At 39.2% G+C, this 22,695-nt stretch overlaps 1 protein-coding gene across 1 annotated transcript; it reads left to right on the forward strand.

Moving 5' to 3' along the window:
- Window positions 1-925: 925 nt before the first annotated feature.
- Window positions 926-21,840, forward strand: rfx6 (regulatory factor X, 6). Its single transcript, XM_030046620.1, has 20 exons — window positions 926-1,079; window positions 3,294-3,453; window positions 5,472-5,595; window positions 6,330-6,391; window positions 6,585-6,662; window positions 6,987-7,014; window positions 7,101-7,208; window positions 8,721-8,798; window positions 8,971-9,084; window positions 9,850-9,899; window positions 10,746-10,905; window positions 11,993-12,137; window positions 12,567-12,676; window positions 13,300-13,417; window positions 15,126-15,248; window positions 16,656-16,865; window positions 18,633-18,936; window positions 19,737-20,116; window positions 20,292-20,499; window positions 21,369-21,840. The coding sequence occupies exons 1-20, from the start codon at window positions 926-928 to the stop codon at window positions 21,538-21,540; spliced, it is 2,886 nt and encodes a 961-aa protein (XP_029902480.1). The 3' UTR covers window positions 21,541-21,840.
- The last annotated feature ends 855 nt before the right edge of the window (window positions 21,841-22,695 follow it).

A 22,695-nucleotide genomic window follows, 5' to 3' on the forward strand; every position in this document is an offset into this window, starting at 1 on the left:
CTAAATAGCTAAAATACATAGAAAATATTCTCATTGTAACTGCTAGAGATCATAATCACAAATGCAAATACATGAAATAAATTATTTGATTTCATGCTTAAACAATTAGAAAGGGCATCTCATGTAAACATTGATATCCCATAATCAATACTGGATGTAGAATTTATTATTAACGGAGAAGATACTCAAATTTACATTATAGGCTTACACTTTGATGTTTGGTGCGTTAGTGTCTGTGTGTGTGTGTGTGTGTGTGTGTGTGTGTGTGTGTGTGTGTGTGTGTGTGTGTGTGTGTGTGTGTACTTTTCCTCTATCTGTAAAATTTATCTTAAAAGCGCTGTGACTGATAGCAGAATTATGAATTTGTTTAGAGAGGATAAATAGAAAGGATAAATAATACAGTAGACTATTCTTGCCTAAATCACTGAGTTTTTTTTTATTCCAGTAGCTGATGGTCAGGTTGGAGAGGGGAGGCTGGATGGATGGACAGATGGATGGATGGATGAGTTTTTCTGTTAATCATTGATAACCTCGATCAGCCCCAGTCTTCTGTAAATATGAGGAATGCATCCACAGCCTCATTAGCTCTGCTTTGCCACAGCACTGCTTTATTAGTCTCTCTCAGGTTGACCAAGGCCTCGGAGAGGCACAGAGACTTTTTCTGGTTTTGGCCAAGATCTGATCTGCGGTTATGAACTTACAAGGCAAGAAAAAGCTGGACACTGCAGTGTTGCAGTTCTTTTTAATCTTTTTGTGGACTTCTGTGAGGATGGGTTTAGCAAGCTGCATTTAAGGATTCATTTGTGTGTACAATCTGAAGGACAAATGATCTGCAGTGGACTAGGCTATTTTTCACAGCAGGCTGACTTCAGTTTTCTCCTGCTTTAATTGGGTTGATTTTTTGGTTTATGTTCTTTATGTTATTATGTCAATGAAACGCAACAGTGAAGGTTCAGTGAGGGACGGAGCTTTTCTTATTCAGTCCTCGGCCAAGACGTGCAGCTCTCCAGAGGAAACTCACAGAGACTTTAACGGACAAACACATTTCCACCAAGAAGATGATTGTGGGATCAAATCAGGTAATGGAGCACCAGTCCAAGTGCGAGTGTAGTAGCTGCACTAATGGTGGTAGCAAAAGAATCAGTCTCACCTTAGTAAAAGTAGTCTATTATCAGTAGTAGCAGAAGCAATACTTTTCAGTATATCCAAATTTAAGAACAAACATGTTTGACTCTGAGGCCATTTTGGCCAGAGCTGCCATGTAAAAGAGACATCTGTCTCAGTGGGACTCTTATTGGTGCAAAGTAATGGTAAACTAAAAAAATACAATTAAAAAAAAAAAAAAAAAAAGAAAATTACAGAATAAAACAAAGTTATTATTCTTATAATTAGGTTGGCCATACCTACATATTCTGGTATGCTCTACTTAGTTTTCCACTTCAGGCATAACTGCTGCCATCTTCCTAAAATAATTTCATTTCATTTAAACACACAGCACAGTAAAGGTTACATTATAAAACTAACTCTCTCTCTCATGTGTCTTTATGCCTTTTCTGTACTATGCACATTTCTTTCTATTGTGTACTATTCCATCGTATGTTAATTTCCATGCTATGCTTTCCCTTATAAAAATCAACTATCAACTTTTCTATGGTTTTTATTCAATACCTCAAGTTTTACCATGCTAACTATGTTCACTTTTAACTGTGGTACCAGCACGGTTTTCCGATAGCGCTGTATGGTAAGTGTAGTTATAATAATATTGCAGAAACAGTGTTTAGACCATAGTAAATCCATGGTTCACAGACTATTTTGTTACTTTCTGTCCAAAAACATAGTCTGCTTGCCATAGTAAACCAACTATATTTTGTTGTATTTTTTTTCTTGTTAAATTCTTCTTTGTTTTTGCCACGCCTCATGTAATGTCGTATTTATGTCATTTTAGTCCTCTCTGTTCTCAAGAGGGTTTGGATAGCCTGGAAATGTATAGAAAAGTATTTTGTAATTTCAAGGTCTTTATGAGTATATAAATTGCATTTTTTTTTTTAAAAAGTGTGTTAAAGTATGGAAAATATTATTGCACTGTCCTGATATAGACACAATCGCACATTTTCTGTGGTTTTAAGGTTAGGATTAGCTCACTGCCCACTGTATCTGATCAGCTAACCATGTTTGTCTTGTTGGACATCTGATCTGTACGATATGTTATGTATCTAGAATCTGACATTTGTATTTGTGTCTTGTAATGGCATGCTAACATTAGCATTGGTCACTTCATTAAATTAGCCTGCTGGCTAGTTAGAAATCTAGCTAGAAAAGGTAGTCAACAAAAGAGCTTTAGTCGTTCACTGGTAGCACCCAGATATCAAAATGGCTTGGTTCCACATAATGCCACACATTTAATCAAATGTAGAATTTATGGTGCAGGACTAATGTCTAATGAAATAGCCTAGCATTTGCAGGTTTAAATTTGAGGAAAATACAAAAAATCATGGGTACAAGGCTGCATATATAACCACAGCACAATGGAAGACCATAGTCTAGATGAATGTTTTTTTGATCAATCAGCTGTATCTATTTGGAGAAATGGTGTTCTGTGATGGATTGTAGCTACTCTCATGGAATTTGAATCAGGTCAACTGGATTTAGTTATATGTCTAGAAGACATTATGTTAGTTAAATGTCTAGAAGACTGGTAGTCATGAACTGATGAAGCCACTCGGATAAGGGGCGAAACGTCTTCTAGACATATACATAACTAAGTCCAGTTGACCTGATTCAATTTCCTTGAGATCCCTATGACCTGGACGAATGAGAATATGCACAGACCTGTAGCTACTGTGTCCACATCTGTACAGCATTTCACCCATACCTTAAAGGCATGCATGAGGAAGAAGAATACAAAGTGAGAGTAGTGACTGATGATTAAAAAAAACATATTATGGAACCTTGCTTCAGTGTTTAGATGACATTAAGCCCATTTGATATAGACCAGTTGCATGCAAGCAATGGAATGAAGTTAGACCAGTGGCTAATGTGGGAAAATCACTTGTTGAACCTACCATGCGACTGGACAGCTCTACAGAGTGACATGGTATAGTTAGTAGTGGCAGAACTATTTGGGTAACTCATACATCAAAATCTTCAAATCAAATCATGAAATGAAGGTCAGGAAAAAGTATGTAACTACTGCAAAGTTTAAACGGTGTAGGAAACCTGTAACCTGTTATTTGCCCTCTTCCTGTTTGCTCCACCCTAATCTGTCTGCTGTGTTTGTCTGTACGGTTCCTCAGAGGCCGAGGACAGTAATGAGACACCGTCCTCTGAGGAAGAGCAGGACCTGTCGGACTACAACACAGAGCTGGCCATCAGGCAGAGCAGCTCCTCCTCCAGGAAGACCATCACTCAGATCATCAAAGACAAGAAAAAACAGACACAGCTTACCTTGCAGTGGTAAGACCAGCTGAATCACATTACATGTTCACCATCAATATTGGACCAATAAAGGTGCTATGTGCAGCATTTTAAAACATCAATGTAACATAATGTTGCCTTGCTATAATTACATTAACATATGATAATGAGAAAAGATAATAATATACAGATACATTCCTCACTGTAACTTTTTGTGTACATCTGGAGTTTTAAAAAGCTAATAATGTACATCTGCACATACAGTTTTTTTTTTTTTTACACATAGACAATGTACATAGCCCTCTGCTGATGTGATGTGCAAATATGAATTTATTACTATGCAAATTTTGAACATCATTCATGTGAGCTTCTCATTCATTTGCTTCCATGTCATTACTAAACTCTCTCTTTTATATATTGCTTATATCATAAATTGTCTGTGATTTTATACTGCATATGCATTTAAATAATTTTTTTCTTGTTAAACATACTTTCATTGATTTTTTTTCCAAGGTCTAAAAGCCTTTTCACACCAAGTCCACATTTATGCATGAAAATGAGTTTTAGATAACATTAACAAACAAGTTATGCATCTCTCTGAACACCTGTATGGTTATATGTGATGTCGTTGTGCAGTGATGCAATATTTTATGTTAACTGCTCCTGTAAGCAATGAAAATAAACAGCTCATCGTTTTGGTGACTAACAGAGCACAAACAAGCAGGATAGCTGATATAAAAATGCAGAGTTTAAAGAAAACCCATGGCAGAAAATTGCTGACAAGTTTAAGAGTCTCTGTTGACACATCGTTTCTCTCAGTGCTTACACTCCACCGGCTTGTTTGGCTGGAGAGTTGAGTGCAGTGAGCCGTCCTGCTGTGTCTCTGTCCCGGCAAAGAGCAGCAGGTTAACCAGACCCTGCCTGACCAGTTTCCCTCAGTCTCCACAGCAAATTGCAGAGTGTCGAGTGCACTGACATTAATGTAGCAGATGTAAACAAAGCACTGGCACATTGACAGTGGTAGAGGAAACCGCGCTGCCATCGTTGAATTTCTTCCCAGCACTCGCTGATACTTGGCTGTAGCCAAGCATGACATTGGATTGGCTTGAAAGGTTTGTGTCGGACTTCAGGATGACTGTGTTGGTCTGTCCAGATATCCCACCATCTATCCCATTCTTCAAGGCAACATACTGTATCTTGAAACACATAGCGCAACTCATGCTCCTTATAGGATGAGCTCCCTTCAATTTTGGTGACCTTATGACCTTTCCACAGAAATGGAGTGAGTAGAATGAGCATTGTATAGGGGAGTTTACATTTGCTAATTGGCCAACTGGCAGCCATCTTTGGGGAACCAACTGAATAACTTTTGTCAGTTCTATCACAACAAAACATGCATAATTAAAATGATTGTTAATGGAAGATATTATCACTGGTGATTTGAACAAAGCTACAAAACATTTGCTTTACACTGAACCATGTGTTCGTCATAAAATAATACATTTCACCACAGCTGTAAACAGAATTTAGAGAAAGTAATTTTGACTCCTTCCTCCCATCCCTTCAGGTGTCATTCCTAACAGGGAGAATCTTGGGTCTTGTGGGATGTCAGCGAGCATTATTTCTTTAGTAACTTGGAATACATTATTCCAGCAATTTTTGGGCATGACCAGAATGTATGCATGTAATTGCCCAGCTGTGCTCCACAATTCCTCCAGCAATTGCAGGAAGCCGAAGAGTTTTATATATTTTTTTTGTATTGTTTTGTTTTGTTATTGTTATATCCTATTACTATTTGCTGCTGCAATGACAAAGTTTCTCATAAGGGGTCATTGGAGTTCCATCCAATCCCGCCATAGGTCCCTCTATAAAATGTGCTCTTGCCCAGTGTATTGATTATGCATTCTTGCATTTCCTGCAACATCCATCACTTTTACTCCTTTCATGGAGCTTATTGCATTCAGTGTATGTTTGCCTGGTGCGCAAACACACGCTGAGTTCCAGTTAAGTGTAGTGACAGCTACTGTACCTGAGCAATATTCTCTGTTTTTCAACAGGCTGGAGGAGAATTACATTGTGTGTGAAGGAGTGTGTCTGCCTCGCTGTATCCTTTATGCCCATTACCTGGACTTCTGTAGGAAAGAGAAACTTGAACCAGCTTGTGCTGCTACATTTGGAAAGGTATGTGTGTGTGTGCGTGCGTGCGTGTGTGCGTGTGTGCGTGCGTGCGTGCGTGCATGTGTGTCCTCAGAAAGTTGGAAAAATTGAATTGTTAAAACTGAAGAGCTTTAAAAATTTTGAAAATGTATATTACAGGTAAAGTAAATGCCCTCATGTTTTTTTTCACCATAGTCCAGGTCTAAGGATATTGACAGATTCTGTATATTTGTTGATAGCAAGTTAAGGCAGAGTTGGACAGTAAGACAGTTGTTATTAATTTAGCAGTTTATGTAACTTAGCAGTTTAATTTAGCAATATGAAATATGACTGGCACACTTTTAGTTATGATATTGCATTACTGTTCAATATGACAAATATGGCAAACATATTGGATGTCATGTCCTTTAACATTTAGTTTCCTGTAATTTCTAGATTAATTAATAATAATCTCATTTATAGATTCAGAGCTGTCATGAGCTATGCTCAATACAATATATTCTGTTTTTAGTCTTGTTAGCTTTTCTGTTTCTCATTAACTTTTATTCCAAGTTGCCCCAAAATTTTGTCATTATCTAGCCAACCTCATGTCAGGAGAAACACTGGTAGTCTGTATGTGACTGCAACTCACTAGCTGGTGCGGTGTCATTGCAGTCATTTTACAGACATTTGAGATGAAACAAATGGATGCATGCTTTATTTAGCAAGAAAAGCTGACACTGACATAACCAGAACTTTGTATGCCTTTTGTTCATCAGACCATCCGCCAGAAGTTTCCTCTTCTTACAACAAGAAGACTGGGCACCAGAGGACACTCAAAGTAAATGCCAAAGATACTCATAACAATGTTGCAAATTCTTGATTTTTGTGAACAGGATGTCATGTAATCTGGGATTTCCAGGTTTTCATCTGGTCTAATGTGTCTGCAGACAACATACAGTCTGAGTTGAAATTCATTTATAAGTTTTGTAGTATATTATGATCATTGATATTATGATCCTGACCTTCTACAGATATCATTACTACGGTATTGGCATCAAAGAAAGCAGTGCTTACTATCACTCTGTGTATTCAGGAAAGGGTTTGACCAGGTAAGATCAATTTATATGCACATTTAAAGTGGCAATCCTTTGCATCCCTTGCATTCTCCTCTTGTAGCTATGTATTTATTTATTTATTTTTTTAATTTCGCTTTTTTGATTTTTGTTTTCAGTTTGCTGTAAGCGTTCATTGCTGTGGTGTTTTTGGTGATTTTCTGTTGTTGAACTTTGATGCAACTTTCATATTTATATGAAAATGTCATAGATGTATGTTATGTACAAATACTGCCCAGTATCGAAAGCTTTGTATATTTTATTAGTCATATCAAATGTCTCTCTTAAGATTTCACACTGAATCTCTTTCTGTGATCACAGATTTTCAGGAAGCAAGCTCAAGAATGAGGTAACCAGAAATACTTAATTATACTTAAATACTAAGAGTATTTTGAAGGTCATCAAAAAATAATCCACTAATAATGTGTTTGGCAGGGAGGCTTCACAAGGAAATATTCTTTGAGCTCTAAAACTGGAACATTGCTACCAGATTTCCCCAGTGCTCAACATCTTCTGCTGCAGGGAAACATCTCCAGAGAAAAGGTTGAGTACGGAATAAACAGCAAAAGATATGTAGCTTTTTATTTAAAGGTGCTATGTGTAGCATTTTAAAACCAATATATCATTATCATGTTAATTTAGAAACTTTAGCATATTGCCATAAGCATAAATTTCATCACTAGGAAGACTTTCATCCTCCACTGGCTTCTATACAGCATTTTACAGTTTTTGCCACTGGGTCTTAAATCTGCTGGATTGCTTTCCAGCACAAAGGTATTGCTGTTTGGCACAAAATGTGAACTGTTTTTACTTTGCTTGCAAAGTTTTACTTTATTCTAATTCCATTATTCTGACTGCATAGTTTTAACTAGGTTAGGTCAGCTGCTCAGAAAGTATTTTGGTTGTTATTTAGGCCTTTTATCTTTGTTCTTGCTTTTCAACACAAACGACTCCAGGGAGGAAAAGAGGAAACAAGAAGAAACTTACATTTTGCAGCAGGAAGAAACAGGAGTTATGAAAAAGGTTGTCTTATTTTTGACAAACTCTGGCACTGGTTTTAATGGTACCACTACTTGTAATCCACAAAGAACAAATATGTAAAGGTGCTATATTTGCACCTTGTAAATGTAATGGTGTTGTAAAGTAGGAACTAAAAGGTTCCTTCAGCTCATTGTTGTCTGTGTTTCCACCGTGGTCTAAAGACCTGCAAAGATTTGACAAATTAGCTCGCTGACTTATGTAACAGCGACAGTTTTACCTATAATTTTTTACAGTCTTGAAGCATCAGGCCATCTAATCTGTTTTAACCAAACAGCAAACAGGCCTGCTCTCTCCTGTGTGTGTATGTGTGTATGTGTGTGTGTGCGTGTGTGCGTGTGTGTGTGTGAGGGAGAAAATGAGGAGAAATGCAGAGGAAATTAAACTAAGAGCATCAGCCTCAACAGTAAATGATCTGTTGAGTGTTTGATGATTATTTATTTGTGCTTTAGAACATAACTACCATGAAACGTCAACTGTGTTTTCTGAAAACGACGTCACTGCAGCTGGACACCTCAGTCATAAGTGATTGTTTAGCAGGATTCAAATCCCTCCACCTACTTAAAGCGGCTAACACGGGGGTAATTTCAGACTGAATAATGGAGTGGAAACTGAAGGTCATTCACCAGGACATGGAATTTGGTGGTCAATATGCTCTATTGCTTTATGGTACAAAGGGAAATGGCATTACACTGCACAACTGGATGTTGTTCCCTGTTGTTCCAGTGCAAACAGAGCTAAAGCTTTCAAGGCAATGGCAGATGATAGAGAGAGTGAAAAGTGGATGGAAAAAAATTGCTTTCAGTAAAGGCAAAGAAGTCAGGGCAGGGAGGGGGAAAGGGAGGAATGATTAATATGCAATTAATTTTGAGAAACACAAAATACTACAAATAGCACCTTTAATTACTGCTAGCAATATAACATTGATAAATAGCTACCTGGCTGGATGACTGCAGCTGGTTTCATCATTCTTGTTTGTAATTTAATTAAATGTCAGATTTCTATTTCCTGTTGTAGGTGGACACTCTTATCATGATGTATAAAACCCACTGCCAGTGCATCCTGGACAATGCCATTAATGTCAACTTTGAAGAGGTGATTATTTCCTTATTAGAAAATGTAATGTTAGCTCTGGATCTTTCATATCATTGATGAGAGAAATCTACAAAAAGAAGGGTGTAATGAAGCTGAGAGGATTTAAGCCGTTGCAGTCTTAGGACAGAAAAGCAGCTAACCCACTGATGAGTTGCCTTTTATTTTATTTCAGATCCAGAATTTCTTGCTCCACTTCTGGCAGGGTATGCCGGACCACCTGCTCCCACTGTTGGAGAACCCTGTTATTGTGGACATCTTCTGTGTCTGTGACTCCATTCTTTATAAGGTAGTCATTAATTAGTATTTCTGATTTTTCATTTTTATAGAACAACAGGGTTGTTCAGACCTAAAACTTCCACCGACTAACTGCTAATAAAGCTAATGTTTAAATACAAAGTTCCAGACTATTAATGTGATAGGAAAAGTGTCAAAAGATCATTGAAAGAACAAGATTATTGGGGAAAAAAACAACTTTTAAAATTCACTTGATTTCTCTCAAAAACTCAGAAAAAAATGTGATTGGCAAACTTACATTACCAGAAAATCAGCAATTGTTTTTTACCCTAACATTACCAGAAAATTAAAAAAAAAAAAAAAAAAAAAATGCAGAGTGATCCTGCAGGTCTGCTGGCTGCTGCAGGGTTTGAGCAGCACACTGGTGATTACATGGTGACTGGCAGGTGTGCTCATTAAACAGACAGAGAAACAGCAACACCTCACACAGGGAGACAGGGGACAAAAACATCACTGGAAAATTAGCTAAAACATTCTTTTAAAAAAGCTACAAGAAAATGACGTTTAGAGATGTTTCAAAATACGATTTTATTTGCCATGGACAGCGAAAGTCAAACTTTACCTGCAGGGACTAACAGTGAATTACCTATGTATCTAAATGCATCTAAATGTGCCAATGATCCTTTTTTACACTGGTGAAGCCCAGCCTCCTTGTCATGAATCATGGCAACATCAACCACCCTATTCTTGTCTCTAGCTAGACATCAGCAGCTGCATTAATGCAGTGTATTGATCGGTGTGTTCTCTGTTTTGTCAGGTTCTAACAGACGTTCTCATTCCTGCTACGATGCAGGAGATGCCTGAGAGGTTTGATTTTATCTTATATATTTTTTATATCTTTTATCTATCTATCTATCTATCTATCTATATATGTATATATGTATATATATATATATATGTGTGTGTGTGTGTGTGTGTGTGTGTGTGTGTGTGTGTGTGTGTGTGTATAGATAGATAGATAGATAGATTTTTTTTTTTTAAATAAGTACATTCTTTAAAAGGTGAACATATTTTCAGCTTCAAATGTCCACAGGAGGTCTCAAAATCAGAGAAAATAATTCTTTGGATGGGTGGTGGGTGGATGATTTAGGTGTATATATGAATTCAGATGACATCACAGCTGATCCATGCATCATTAGGACAGCTTGTATTTCTACCAGAGGTGTTATTTCTGCAAGTGTTGAATTAATCAAAATTACTACCACGTTTCTTGTAAACCCCACTGCTCCCTGCCCCCCCTCCCTCACACAGAAGAGGATAAACATGTTGAAAGTGATTTTCCCATTTGGCTTTCTCTCCTTGTTCAACCTACCTTTGCCAGAAACTCTGAAAACTGAAGCTCTGAAAGAACAGCGCCCCCCTTCTCTTTTGTGCTGTAGAGCAAAGTAGCCAGTCCTCCCAGGAGTGGTCTCATTTGCTTCATTTTTTAATTTAATGATACTATTGATGTTTAAACCTGGTGGTAATGAGTTTTTGATGTTAAAATGATACAGTTTCCTCTTTTGCATAAACCAGTCATCAGTCGGTCATCAGAAGACTATTGTGTCATTACAGCTTGGAGCAGTGTTAAACTTCTAATTATACTGGGAAGATTGATTGATTGTTGATTGAGGTTTGCGAGCCTGTGTATGTCAAGACCAATTTGTTCCTCAGTCTGTTGGCAGACATTCGCAACTTTGCCAAGCACTGGGAGCACTGGCTGGTCTCCTCTCTAGAGAACCTTCCAGAATGCCTTGCAGCCAGTAAGCTCCCCATCGCACGGCGCTTTGTCTCCTCCTTGAAGAGACAGACCTCCTTCCTACACCTTGCACAGGTACAACAGTGACTGAATAGTTAAAGGTACATTAGTAAATATCACATGCATTTTGTTGCATAAAAATGGCCTCTTGCAGTGTGAGAGTCATCGCTGTGCCTTCTTACCACCATACAATTTACAGCCAGCCTGTTGAGCTTTCTAAGTTTCTGTATTGGACTGAATGAGCTCATCCTCTTCACCCCCTGAAAAAGTTAATTCAAAGCAACTTATCTTATAGCTGAAAGTCTGCAGCTTCACTACAGGTCAGAGACAAAATAATACAAGGGTTTTTTCATTTACAGATCACTTGTGAAAAAGAAAATAAAAAAAGGCAGGATTGGGTTGAGTACAGTAGACTACAGTACAAAACAATACAATGACCAGAGATCTGACCTGGGCCAATTATCACCCGTAACCCCTCCTCTTAATTTGTTCATGTGAAATAGTCCCCTAATGGAATTTGCACTGTGGGGCAACTAGTGTTGTAGTTCGACTGAGAGAATTTAGAGAACCCCTCCACTCAAATGTTTATGTCCAGACTAGTCTGAGTTACAGCACCATTGCAAGTCAGTCTAACTTAGCAACTTTAGTCACCCACAAAAGTGATAGTGAATATTGACACTTTGTGCCATTTATGCAAAATCAGTTTGTTGGTCATAACAAATGCAAAAAGCCAAAAAGCCAATGAAAAACATTTGAACGAAAGATTTCAGTAATGTCAGGCTAATTCTAACAAACAGCCTGGGCACCATTTCCACTGGGGCTAGTTGATAAATTAAATTTGACTTTTGTCAAAACATTCTCAGAAGATGCTTTAAGTTCACAGTGTTGCTCTGATGTGAGTGTTTTTAATTTTAATTTATTTAGAATAACATTCATAGCGGTGTCTGTAACTTTATCATCCATTTTCTGTCAGCTAATAAGCTATAATCACTGATGATTCAGGCACAGCTGGGCTACATTCCGCCCAGCTGCTTTCAATGATGCTGATCGGCCCAGTCAGTTTTTTGACCAAGAAATCGCAGTTAAATTAAAGTGTTTAACACATTTTCCCCTGTGTTCTCTCCTGCCTCCCGTCCTATTTCTCTTTCTCCCATCATTTCAGATAGCCCGTCCAGCACTGTTCGACCAGGCTGTAGTGACTGGCATGGTGCTGGACATTGAAAAGGTTGATCTCAGCAGCATCAGCTCTCAGCCGCTGCTCAGTATCACCACCACTGGGGATCAGGACCCAGACATCTACTCTGAATGTAAGCCAACTAGTAGCCATCAAATTCATATTTGATGGTATTTGAATAAATGATTCAATTTGAACTACTTCAGCTATTACTATTTCTACTATTAGCAGTACTACAAAACTACTAATATTACAACTACTGATAGTTCTTCTGCTATGGCTGTTGCAAATACAACTACTACTACTGCTAGTTATAATTATACATTTTCATGCACTTGTGTGGAATCTGATCTGAATGTGTTATTACAGTAGACTCAAGTTAAGGCTTCCCACTGACAAGCACTGCAGTATTGAATAGTGTGGACTTTTAATAAAAGTCCTGTATCAGCCCCATATATAAACAAAACTACATAGCAGTGTAATCCAAGAAAGATTCCTCATGTTTCCTTCTTGACCATACAGCTTCCTGCCCCTCCTCTCGTCTCTTTCTCTATTCCTCCAGATGACTCTATTGCCGTCTTCCAGGAGCTGAAGGAGCTGCTGAAAAAGAACGCCACGGTTGAATCCTTCATTGAATGGTTGGATACTGTTGTGGAGCAGAAGGTCATCAAGGTACCTGCTGTTTACCTATTGAAAGACTGAGAGAGAGAGAGAGAGAGACAGAGACAGAGATAGAGAATATACAGTGGCAGAACAGTGGAACAGTGCTGGTAAGAAAATGTCACAGGGCAGTTTGCTGTTGATCAGTGCATGTCAGGATAGGCATTACGTCTATAGTCACTAGTATCACTGTTTAATATATCAGTTAGCTGATATTCTTCTTTTTATTTAAAAGATAGATATTGCATTATCAGTATCATGAGGATAATTCACCACAATGTGGATGCGATCACTTCTGTTATACAAAGGCATTATAAGTCAAAGGCATCACTAAAAGTCGATTGTGTGTTATATCAGCATTTTATCTGTGTGAACATTTATATGTATATTTAAGTTCCATCTATCTTTTACGATCGTAAATTCTGAGGAAGTCTATTGTTTATTATTATTATTGGTAGTAGTAGTAGTAGTAGTAGTAGTACATTTTTAGCTCCCCTTTTCCACCCCGGTAAGAGTAAATTTATGTGGGGAAAAAACTGAATATTGGTTCAAAATGCCAGAAAAAGTACTTGCCTTCAAAAATCAATGGAAGCCAAGTTTATGAAATTGTTGACTTTCTCTTTCTCTCTGATCAGCCGGGTAAGCAGAGCAGTCGCTCTGTGAAGAAGCGAGCTCAGGACTTTCTGCTGAGGTGGAGTTTCTTTGGCGCCAGAGTGATGCACAACCTCACGCTCAACAATGCTTCCAGCTTTGGTAAGAGGCACCTCAGAATCGTGTAGGCAGAGACACCATTTGCTTTGTTTCTGCACAACCAAAATGCTTTCCTCTGCCACAGTATTCATATGGGGAAATTGTCTTCCCGACATGAATATCCCAATATTTTAGGCAAAATACAAATTTTCTGTCTTACCCAGATAGAAACAAGATGTTTGACACCATTTTCACCTCTGTACATCCAGTGGGTCAGTTTCTGTGGGTAGCATTTCATGTTAGCTTAGCATAATGACTTGAAGTCTGTGGAAGTCGTTAGCCTTGCTCCATCAAAGTGAAAAAATAAACCTTATAGCAACTCTGAAGCTGTCACATTTATGCAGTGCATCATGTGTATTTGAAATAAAGGTCTGGTGGTAAGTGATGGTAATGGTAAGTCAGAAAAAGGGTATTTTGCCCAAAATGTTCCTTTAAATCTTATATTGTTTTTCACATGACACATACAGAAAAAAAAAACATAAAACACTACAGAGGTTCAGCTTCACAATTTCAAGACGGTTTTAAACATACACCATTTACACCACTAAATCATGTCATATAATATATATATCTCAATTCTAGGCTGAAGGTCTTTATTTGTTCTTCAGTTTTGTTATAGAAATGTTTATAAATGTAAATTTAATCTAAATGTTTATAAATGTTTCTCATACACACAAAACAATATTAAAATGCAAAGTAACTTTTAGTTTCTGAATGTGACACTTGTGAAGTGCTGTTAAACCTTCTTTGAGTGGATTTAGGTGGTTATTTTTAACAATGTTAGCTGGGGGGAAGTCCACCTCAATGGCAGGAAGCTAACAGTTAGCATTTGGAGCATCCAGCCAGTATCCAGCACTCAGTCACAATGAGAGGAAGATAGCACCACTACTGTCCTACAGAACAGCTAGGGGGAAGTGACATAATATAATATCTTCCAGAATGGGTGAACTGTACCTTTAAACATAGTAAAAGTCTGATTAATGTTTGTGCTATAAAATAGAAGAAGTTAAACTAATTCACTTTGTGCTCCATTGTTCAGACTATGTACTGAGACATATGTATATACATGTGTGCACGCACACACACACACACATACACAATGACATTTAATTCAAGCCAGCTTGGAGCAGATTGCCCCAACAGGACCATAAATTGTAATGGCCCGACTGGCCTTGGGTAAACAATGCCTTATCACCGGGTCGCGTGCTCTCTGTTTAAACGCTAGCCCCACACACATGGATATATATATACTTTCAGCATGGTGTTATCACACACACAGAGTACGTGTATGTGAATAAACACCGGCCATTTGGTGGATCCTTTGGTGAAATCCAACTCAAACATTGCATGTGACCTGGTGGGCAAACAGAGCAGCTTGACCCTAAAGGTCAAACAGTAGATATGGAGGAATGGCCAGGTGAGAGATGAACTGGCATGAAAAGAAAGTCAAACGGAGTTAGATTTGATCTTTTTTATTCAGTCAGATGAAATGTATGTAGTGCAAAATGGACAAAACCATTCCATTCCACAATAGAAAGAATGATTGATGTTTAACTTTGGGAAGAGAGATTGATCATCTTTTTTGCAAGCCATTTCACTGAGCACACAGCATGGTATCATCAGTGTTAATATATGTGTAAATGATATGAATGAATGATGTTAATGGTGGCTTTCTTTACCCCGTTTCACTTTTTTGTTTTGCTGTTGGTAGGATCGTTTCATCTGATCAGGATGCTGTTGGATGAATACATCCTGTTAGCTCTGGAAACTCAGTTCAACAATGACAAGGAACAGGACCTGCAAAACCTCCTGGACAGATACATGAGAAACGCAGGTAACAAACATCACAACAGACATGCAACAGAAAAGGACAGCAGCTCAGATACATCCAGGATGTTCAGGAGAAAAGCTGTTATTTAGTCCATGGCAAATCTACAACAGGCATTTAGAGGCACAAAAATTGTAATCAGGCAAATAGTGGAGGCTAAACCCACGTTAACCACGTTTTTATTCTCGCAGAGTTAGTTTATTTATATTGGTGGCTTATGATACCTGATTGTCACCGACTGAGGTTCATTGTTTACCCTCCTTTTTATTTATCACTAACTGATTGTAATTACTTAATGGATACCTTAGGCTGCCTCCACTAGTTTTTCTCTTAGACAGTGTTTAGATTAAATCAAGAATATGTCTTAAAGGAGGACTCTTGAAAAACATGAAAAAAGTTGTGCAAAGTGCTCTGTGGCTTTTGTGGGAGCTCCATGAAGTGTGAAAAAATTTCCCACATTACTCAGGTAATTGGCTACTGGAGATTAAAAATCTGAAATTAGAAGCCCATCTCAATGGAAATGGAGTTGAAAGGCAAAGTTACCTCAAAACGAACAGCTGGACTATTCCAGGAAGAGGTAGGCGTGCGAAGGGAGATATGCTAGTGATTGGCATTCTGGGTAATGTAGTATCTGTAGTTTTTAAAGGTCGAAGCTTATTAGGGAATGAAAGGTGGCATTTCTCTGTCACTGCTGCAGCTAGTTTCAATTTTTTATTTTTTATTTTTGACAGTCCGTAGAATCCAGGGGTTTGCTTTGTACCATCGCAGCGGTAAATCGCTGCTTTGTATCTTAAAAAGTGGCTTTCTACTACATAGTTTCATTTCAGATTTGTTATTTATGAACCATGGACTAAAAATTACTCTGAATAGTAATTCTGGCCCTGAAAAAAGTTCCCAGGGACACCTTTCCTCACACAGCAAATATTACTTCTGTGGTTTATGAATAGTGATGACATTGTCAGCCACAGAAATGAAACAGAACATAATAAGGTGGGTGTTTCAACCAAAAATTAAAATTTAAAAGATGAGGGATTTTGATTATATGTTGTGAAATCTTAAATATTATTTGCAAAATGGTTTGTTGAAATGTAAAATGTGGCTAAATGGTAGTAAATGGGCCAAACATTGAAAATAACTGGTAAGGTCCCTTTTTTGTAAGATTTAAAGAGATATTGCTCTGTATTCATATTTTTCTTGGCCTTCTGGGTTATATTTACTTTTGATTTGGTTTTAATATTTGTCCATGAAGCTTTTAAGACAGTAGTCAAAGTGCCTAGGTCCAGGAAATCCCAGAAATCCTTGAGGAGCGTTCATGGGTACTCCATCTTTAGTCTAACATGGGTCTGTTTGGTGCTCTGTGATGTGAAAATGTTTGATAAACCTTTGATTTGACACACTGTTCTTCCATTACAGATGCCAGTAAAGCAGCATTCATGGCTTCGCCTAGTTCCTGCTTCCTAGCCAATCGCAACAAGGCCAGTGCTGCCATGGACCAGTCAGTGAAGAATGAGTCTCTGGCAGAGCACCCTTACATGTCTCTGTCCAGCAGTCAGCAGCAGGGTCTGGAAACCAGCATGGTTTTCTACCAGGGCACAGAACCTGCTGCCTTCACCTCAGCTTCAGGTAAGAAACAGACTCCAGACATGATGTTGCAGTCTTTTCAATTTATTTGTCAAAACTGAAGTACTTTTACTCTCACTAATTCCTAGGACAAAGTACAAACATGCAATGCAGCAATAAATATAAAAATACAGGGTGTCCATAAAGTCTCTTTACAATTTAACAAACTTATTACAAAAGCAAATGAATAGACAAATTAGACAGTAGATATTGAAGTTTGTTTGTTTTTTTTTTTTGCTTCATTTAATACACCCCTATATGGGTACCATTAGTTGCACGAAGCACATCAAGACGGTACTGGATTTCTTGCCATGTTCGCTGTAGCATAGCCTCATCAATGGTCGCAGTGGCATCAGTGATCTTTTGCTGAAATACACAAATGCAATGTGATTAAAAACTTTGATAACCACTGAGTACATAGAACAAATCTGATTAACATATCTCATCAGTTGCTTTTGTAATAGATTTTTTAAATTGTAAAGAGACTTTGTGGACACCCTGTATGTTTGGTATAAATGTATATTTATCACATATCATTTTTATATCAGGAGCACTTTGCTCCTGCTGATTGAAAGGAGCGAGCTAAGGTGGCTCAGGCATCTAGTTAAGGTGCCTCCTGGGCGCCTCCTTCTGGAACTGTCCCGGGCATGACCAACTGGGAGGAGACAGGGCAGACCCAGGACACTATGCAGGGATTATATATCCCCCTAGCTTGGGAACGCCTTGGTTATAGTTATAGACGTTGCTATCAATGTTGTTTTAAATAGGAGGGTGCCCCTGGTAGATGACCTGGCAGATTGCGTACCACTTCGTAGGGCGGGGTCCTTGCTACAGCAGCCTGGGTTCATATCTGACCTCAAATCATTTGCTGCAGGTCATCCCCTCTCTCTCCCCTGCCTTTCCTGTCTCTGTCAGAAATGACAAAAACTAATCTTTAACAAAGATGTTGTTTTAAATGAACATGTTGCATTTCTTAAAGAGGAAAATGTTTTTTGCAGTGTGATGACAGGATGTGGCAAAAGTCTAACTTATCAACTAGTCCTGCTGTGAAACACCCATGGCCTTTTTGTTAGAATTAGCCTGATGTCACTGAATTGGTTATCCAAATATTTATATTTCCAAAAAGCCAGAGAGCTCTTGCATTTTTTATGAGACCATTCACCAATAAATTGACTTTGCATAACTGGCACAAAGTGTCAACACTGACTGACATTTTTGTAGGTGCTAAAGTTGCTAAGTTCAACTGCTTTGTAACAGCGCCGTAAACTGGCTAAACTGGGTAAACTGGCTGTGTCAACTGAAAGCTACATTACAGCAGCTGGACATGTCAGTTGCTAGTGACTGGTCAGCAGGATTCAAATCCCTCCACCTGCAGACATCATCTAACACAGAGGCAATTTCAGACTGAATAATGGAGTGAAAACGGAGTGGCATTCAGTTTGAATTTCAGGCTGATTATTAGCAGAACAAGTAAGGATTTGTTCAATAGAATAACTTATCTGTGCTTTAAAATCCTCACTTCTCTCAGGGAATACTTACATGCAGTGTTATATCTCAGTATTATTATTACCAGTCTCAGTTTATAGTCCCATATAACTATGGCTGTAATTTATGAAAATCATCCTCTTGTGTTATATCATTTATGTATTATTGAACTTCCTTATATACTTACATACTCCTTCCAGATGCTAATTTTAATATCCTTGTTCCTTTTTTCCCCCACTTCATGTCCACACACACACACACACACACACACACACACACACACAGGTAGCCAGATGGACTTCTCTCAGGTCGGTGGTCCACTGATGACGCCCCCTATCTCTCCAGCCACGCTAATGCACAGAGGGTCAGTTATCAACCAAGGACCCATGGCTGCGAGACCCCTGACATCATCCTCTTCCTCCTCCTGCTCTTCCTCCTCCTCCTGCCTCTCCTCCCTCAGTGCCATCACCCAGCCCAGCCCCTGCTCTTCCTATCCAGAGACCCTGTACCACTGTTTACCCCAGACCAGCTCTAGTTACTACCCTTCAACCAGCGCCTCCTCCACCCCCAACTACCAGGCTGCTCTCAGGTCAGCTTCATTAGCATCATTTTATGTGCATCATGTGATGGTTTGCTGATATTTCAGACCATGAAGCAGTTTGACTGATTACTTAATTAACATGGAAGTGATTGGTACTACATTTGATGTCCCTGGAAGAACTTGTTCTGAAACGATTATTATGTTACATTGGCTCCTGTGGAGGGTTCTAGTGTCCCATGATAGTCTAAATTCTGCTTGAGAGACAAGCCAGAGGATTTGTCAACCTGAGAAATTGTTTTCAGGTTCTTAAAAATGTTTCTGTGGACAGTTAGAGTAGAGAGAGACAGCATGAAAGACAGGACAGAGAATGAGGGGATGACAGCAAAGGGCTGGGGATGGGATCAAACCCGGGCCCCTGTGATAAGGGCATGACCATGACACCCCAAGAGCTTTTCTAATATTGAAATGAATGAGCAGCTACGAGCAACTTTGGTCCAAAATATCAGTATTGGCCCATCGATAATACTGTAATGTGTAAAGTGCAGGGAATAAAAGGTTACCATGTCTTTGCTGCTTATAGCCCCTTCAAAGCAACAGAATTTCTGTGCTTCCACTACAATAACTATAAAAGCTTCCAAGAAGAAACAGTGAAACATTTTCAACTGCATTCAAATTGTAAGAGACGAGCCAACAGAGAATTCAGCAACTTTCGCAGTGGCATTAGTCACTGAGCCCTAATATAAGTGTCCATCATGGAATTCTCAGTCAAACCAATTCAGCTTAAACTAAATGAAAAAGATCTCATGCTGTCGTCGTTGTGGCTGAAGATTTGTTCTATTTGTGTTCAGGCCTCACACGCAGAGCCAGGGTCTGGCTTCAGTTCAGTCCCAGGCCTCATCACTGGCCTACCAACTCTCCCGGTACCCCTCCTTCAGTGACCCACACCTTGCTAAAGATATATGCTTCAGCAGCACTTATCACTCATCAATCCATCACTCATCCAACAGTAATAGCTGTTCCCTGACACCTTATGGCTCTGCGGTCCGGCCCACATCCAGCTACAGCTCTGGCCAAGATCCAGTACAGGCTCCTCCAGACCAGGGGCTGGAGGCCCAAGGGGCAGCTCAGATGCTGGACTCAGCTGGGGCATATGGCTTTGTGGGAACTGGCCTGAACCCTTCAGGCAACGACTGTCAGGGACACGGCTACTCTGCTGCAGGACACAGTGGTATGGAAGACTAGGACAAGTTCCTCAATTCCTATTTTTTCTGTTTTTTGTCTCTGTCTTTGGTAGTCATTGCTGTGAAACATATTTAGATGGCTGAGTAACCAAAGTGCACCAAATCACTAGCACAGTTCTACAAAACAGGGCAACTGACTGCTGCACATCCATCTTTTGGCAGGTTACTATGGCAACAGCAGTTACCTGAACAGCCAGCGAATGACATCATTGGTTGACCAGCATGTGTCTGTCATCAGCAGTGTGGGTAATCTCCGTCCATTTCCGTCATCATACTCTGAGGTCCACGACCCGCTCAACATCCTGGATGACCCAGGAAGGAAAACAACAGCACCGTACTACACTGAGGCAGAAACTGGGGCAGGTCAGCATCCGAATATTCACAGATGGATGTACAGGCATGTGGGGAGGTGATTAGGTTGCTGTCAGTACCAGTGGAATGCATTAAAACCTCTATGTTTTCATGTATCCTATGATAGACCATACCATAGGACCATACCAGTGATTCTGAATGTTTGGCCCATTTAATTCAATATATCCACATTTTACATAGCAACAAATTATTTTGCAAATCATGTGGGGATACTCCTGATTTCACAACATGTAATCAAAATCGTTTGATTTTCAAATTATAATTTTGGGTTGAAACACCCATCTTCTGCGGCTAACAAAGTCATCAACATTCATAAACCACACAACTGATAACTCTATGTGTATTTCAAATGTGCTGCTGCTTTTCGGGAAGCTAATGTTGACGACTTCATTACGGTGATGGAATACTGGTGTGAAGAACGTTTGAAGTCTCTGAAACAGGGCCGGCTTTTGGCATAGGCGGTATAGGCAGTTGCCTAGGGCGCCAACATAGGTAGAGCCGGCACTGCTCTGAAAGTTCATTTTCATATCACAGTGGAATGAATGGAAACCAATGGCTGGACACAAAAAGGATTTGCTAAATATGACTACTGACTTTGGGAAAAGATGAGCAGCAACATGAAGTATATACATTTTGTAGCCAAACATGAAAAATCATTGGCATGGCCCTTTAAATTATCTTTAACTTTCATCAGCTTCCAACAGGAACTAGAAGGCTGATAAGTCTTTTGGCTTTGAATGAAAGACAGAAAGACAGATTGATGCATTTTCAACTATTTTTATCTCTTTCAGATTTTCCATAAACTGTATATGTAAAGATGAATGCTGTCTGATACTTCTACATTACTATTGTGTTATCCACAGACCCTCCCCTCCCACCTTCAGCATCTACCCCCTGCATGTACGGCGGACCCTCCCACTTCAGTTCCCAGGATTCATTGCTCTCCCAGCGTGTGGCGTCATCTTCGGAGGTGCGGGACCTGGTATCATCACTGCCACCTATCAACACCGTTTTCATGGGTGCTGGAGGAGCACCATGACTATGAAGATACCAGCCTCCTTTGCTGGAAAGTCTTGATGTTAAGGGTTCCGTTTCCACCAGGGCAACACATTCACAATGTATGTATGCACTCAGCAACTGTGAGGCCGTTTGGATAAAGGCAACTACTAAATGGCATGCAAGGAGGCAATTAACCCTCACCTTTTTGCTCAGGTGCCCCTCTCACATTGAGCAAGCTTTTCCTGCTGAACAAAGAGGAGCATGGTGCCGCTGAATGACCTGTTTGAAGGGCACCTCTGTGCTTTCGGTTGTTATAATGGAGTAGACTTTGGGAGATTCACTAGTCACCTCATTTAAATGTTCCAGCGTTGATTTGTTTTGGATATTTTGTTGAATTAAACCCACGAAACCCCCAGAGAGCTCCGGCATCTCATATGATGGGCTCAGTGTTTCAGCAAAAATGCCACTAATAAAGAGCCAGCCATGCCACAAACAATATGCAAGTTCGCATATATAATTTTAAATCAGATAAAATGCATTTAGCCTTAAGATAAGACTGCTGCAAGGTCTCGTTCTGTGATACTAGTGGTGTACTATCAGTCAACATAGTGTATAACAGAGTATTAGTGTGGAGCACCATGGCCAAAAATGTACTTGGTCATGTTGCAAATCAGGTATTGGCTGCTTTAAAGTTGCTAGACATTACCAGATACAATATGCTAATGTGCATATAAATATATATGCTGGAGTTCTTTCCCTTGGCAACGACTCAGTAAATTCAACCTGCTTGGGGAACCATTGATGACTTTGATAACGATGTTCTCACAACAGGTAAGCTGACCAAAGTGCCAGTCTACCTGAAATGAAAGATCACACCTGGCAGGACTGTGACAAGAACATGTGATCCACTATTAGGTGCTGGACACTGATATTAGATTTTTTTGAAAGTCATATTCTGAAACTGGTAGTCCATGAGGTCCTGTTTTGTTTTGTTTTGTTTTTTCTTTTGATTTCATTTACATGTTTGTTGCTGTGTTGTTTCTACACCGCCTTTCCTAAGAATCAGCTGTCAAACAGTGTCCAGTACTGTGACTTCCTTTCCAGTTGAATTTTCTGTTGATGGAGTTTGACTTGCTTTGGGTGGCGCTCTTTTCTTTGTTTAGCCATCACTGCTCATGCTAACTGTCCATTTCTT

The sequence above is a fragment of the Myripristis murdjan genome, chromosome 24 (assembly GCF_902150065.1).
Source record: "Myripristis murdjan chromosome 24, fMyrMur1.1, whole genome shotgun sequence".
Lineage (NCBI taxonomy): Eukaryota > Metazoa > Chordata > Actinopteri > Holocentriformes > Holocentridae > Myripristis > Myripristis murdjan.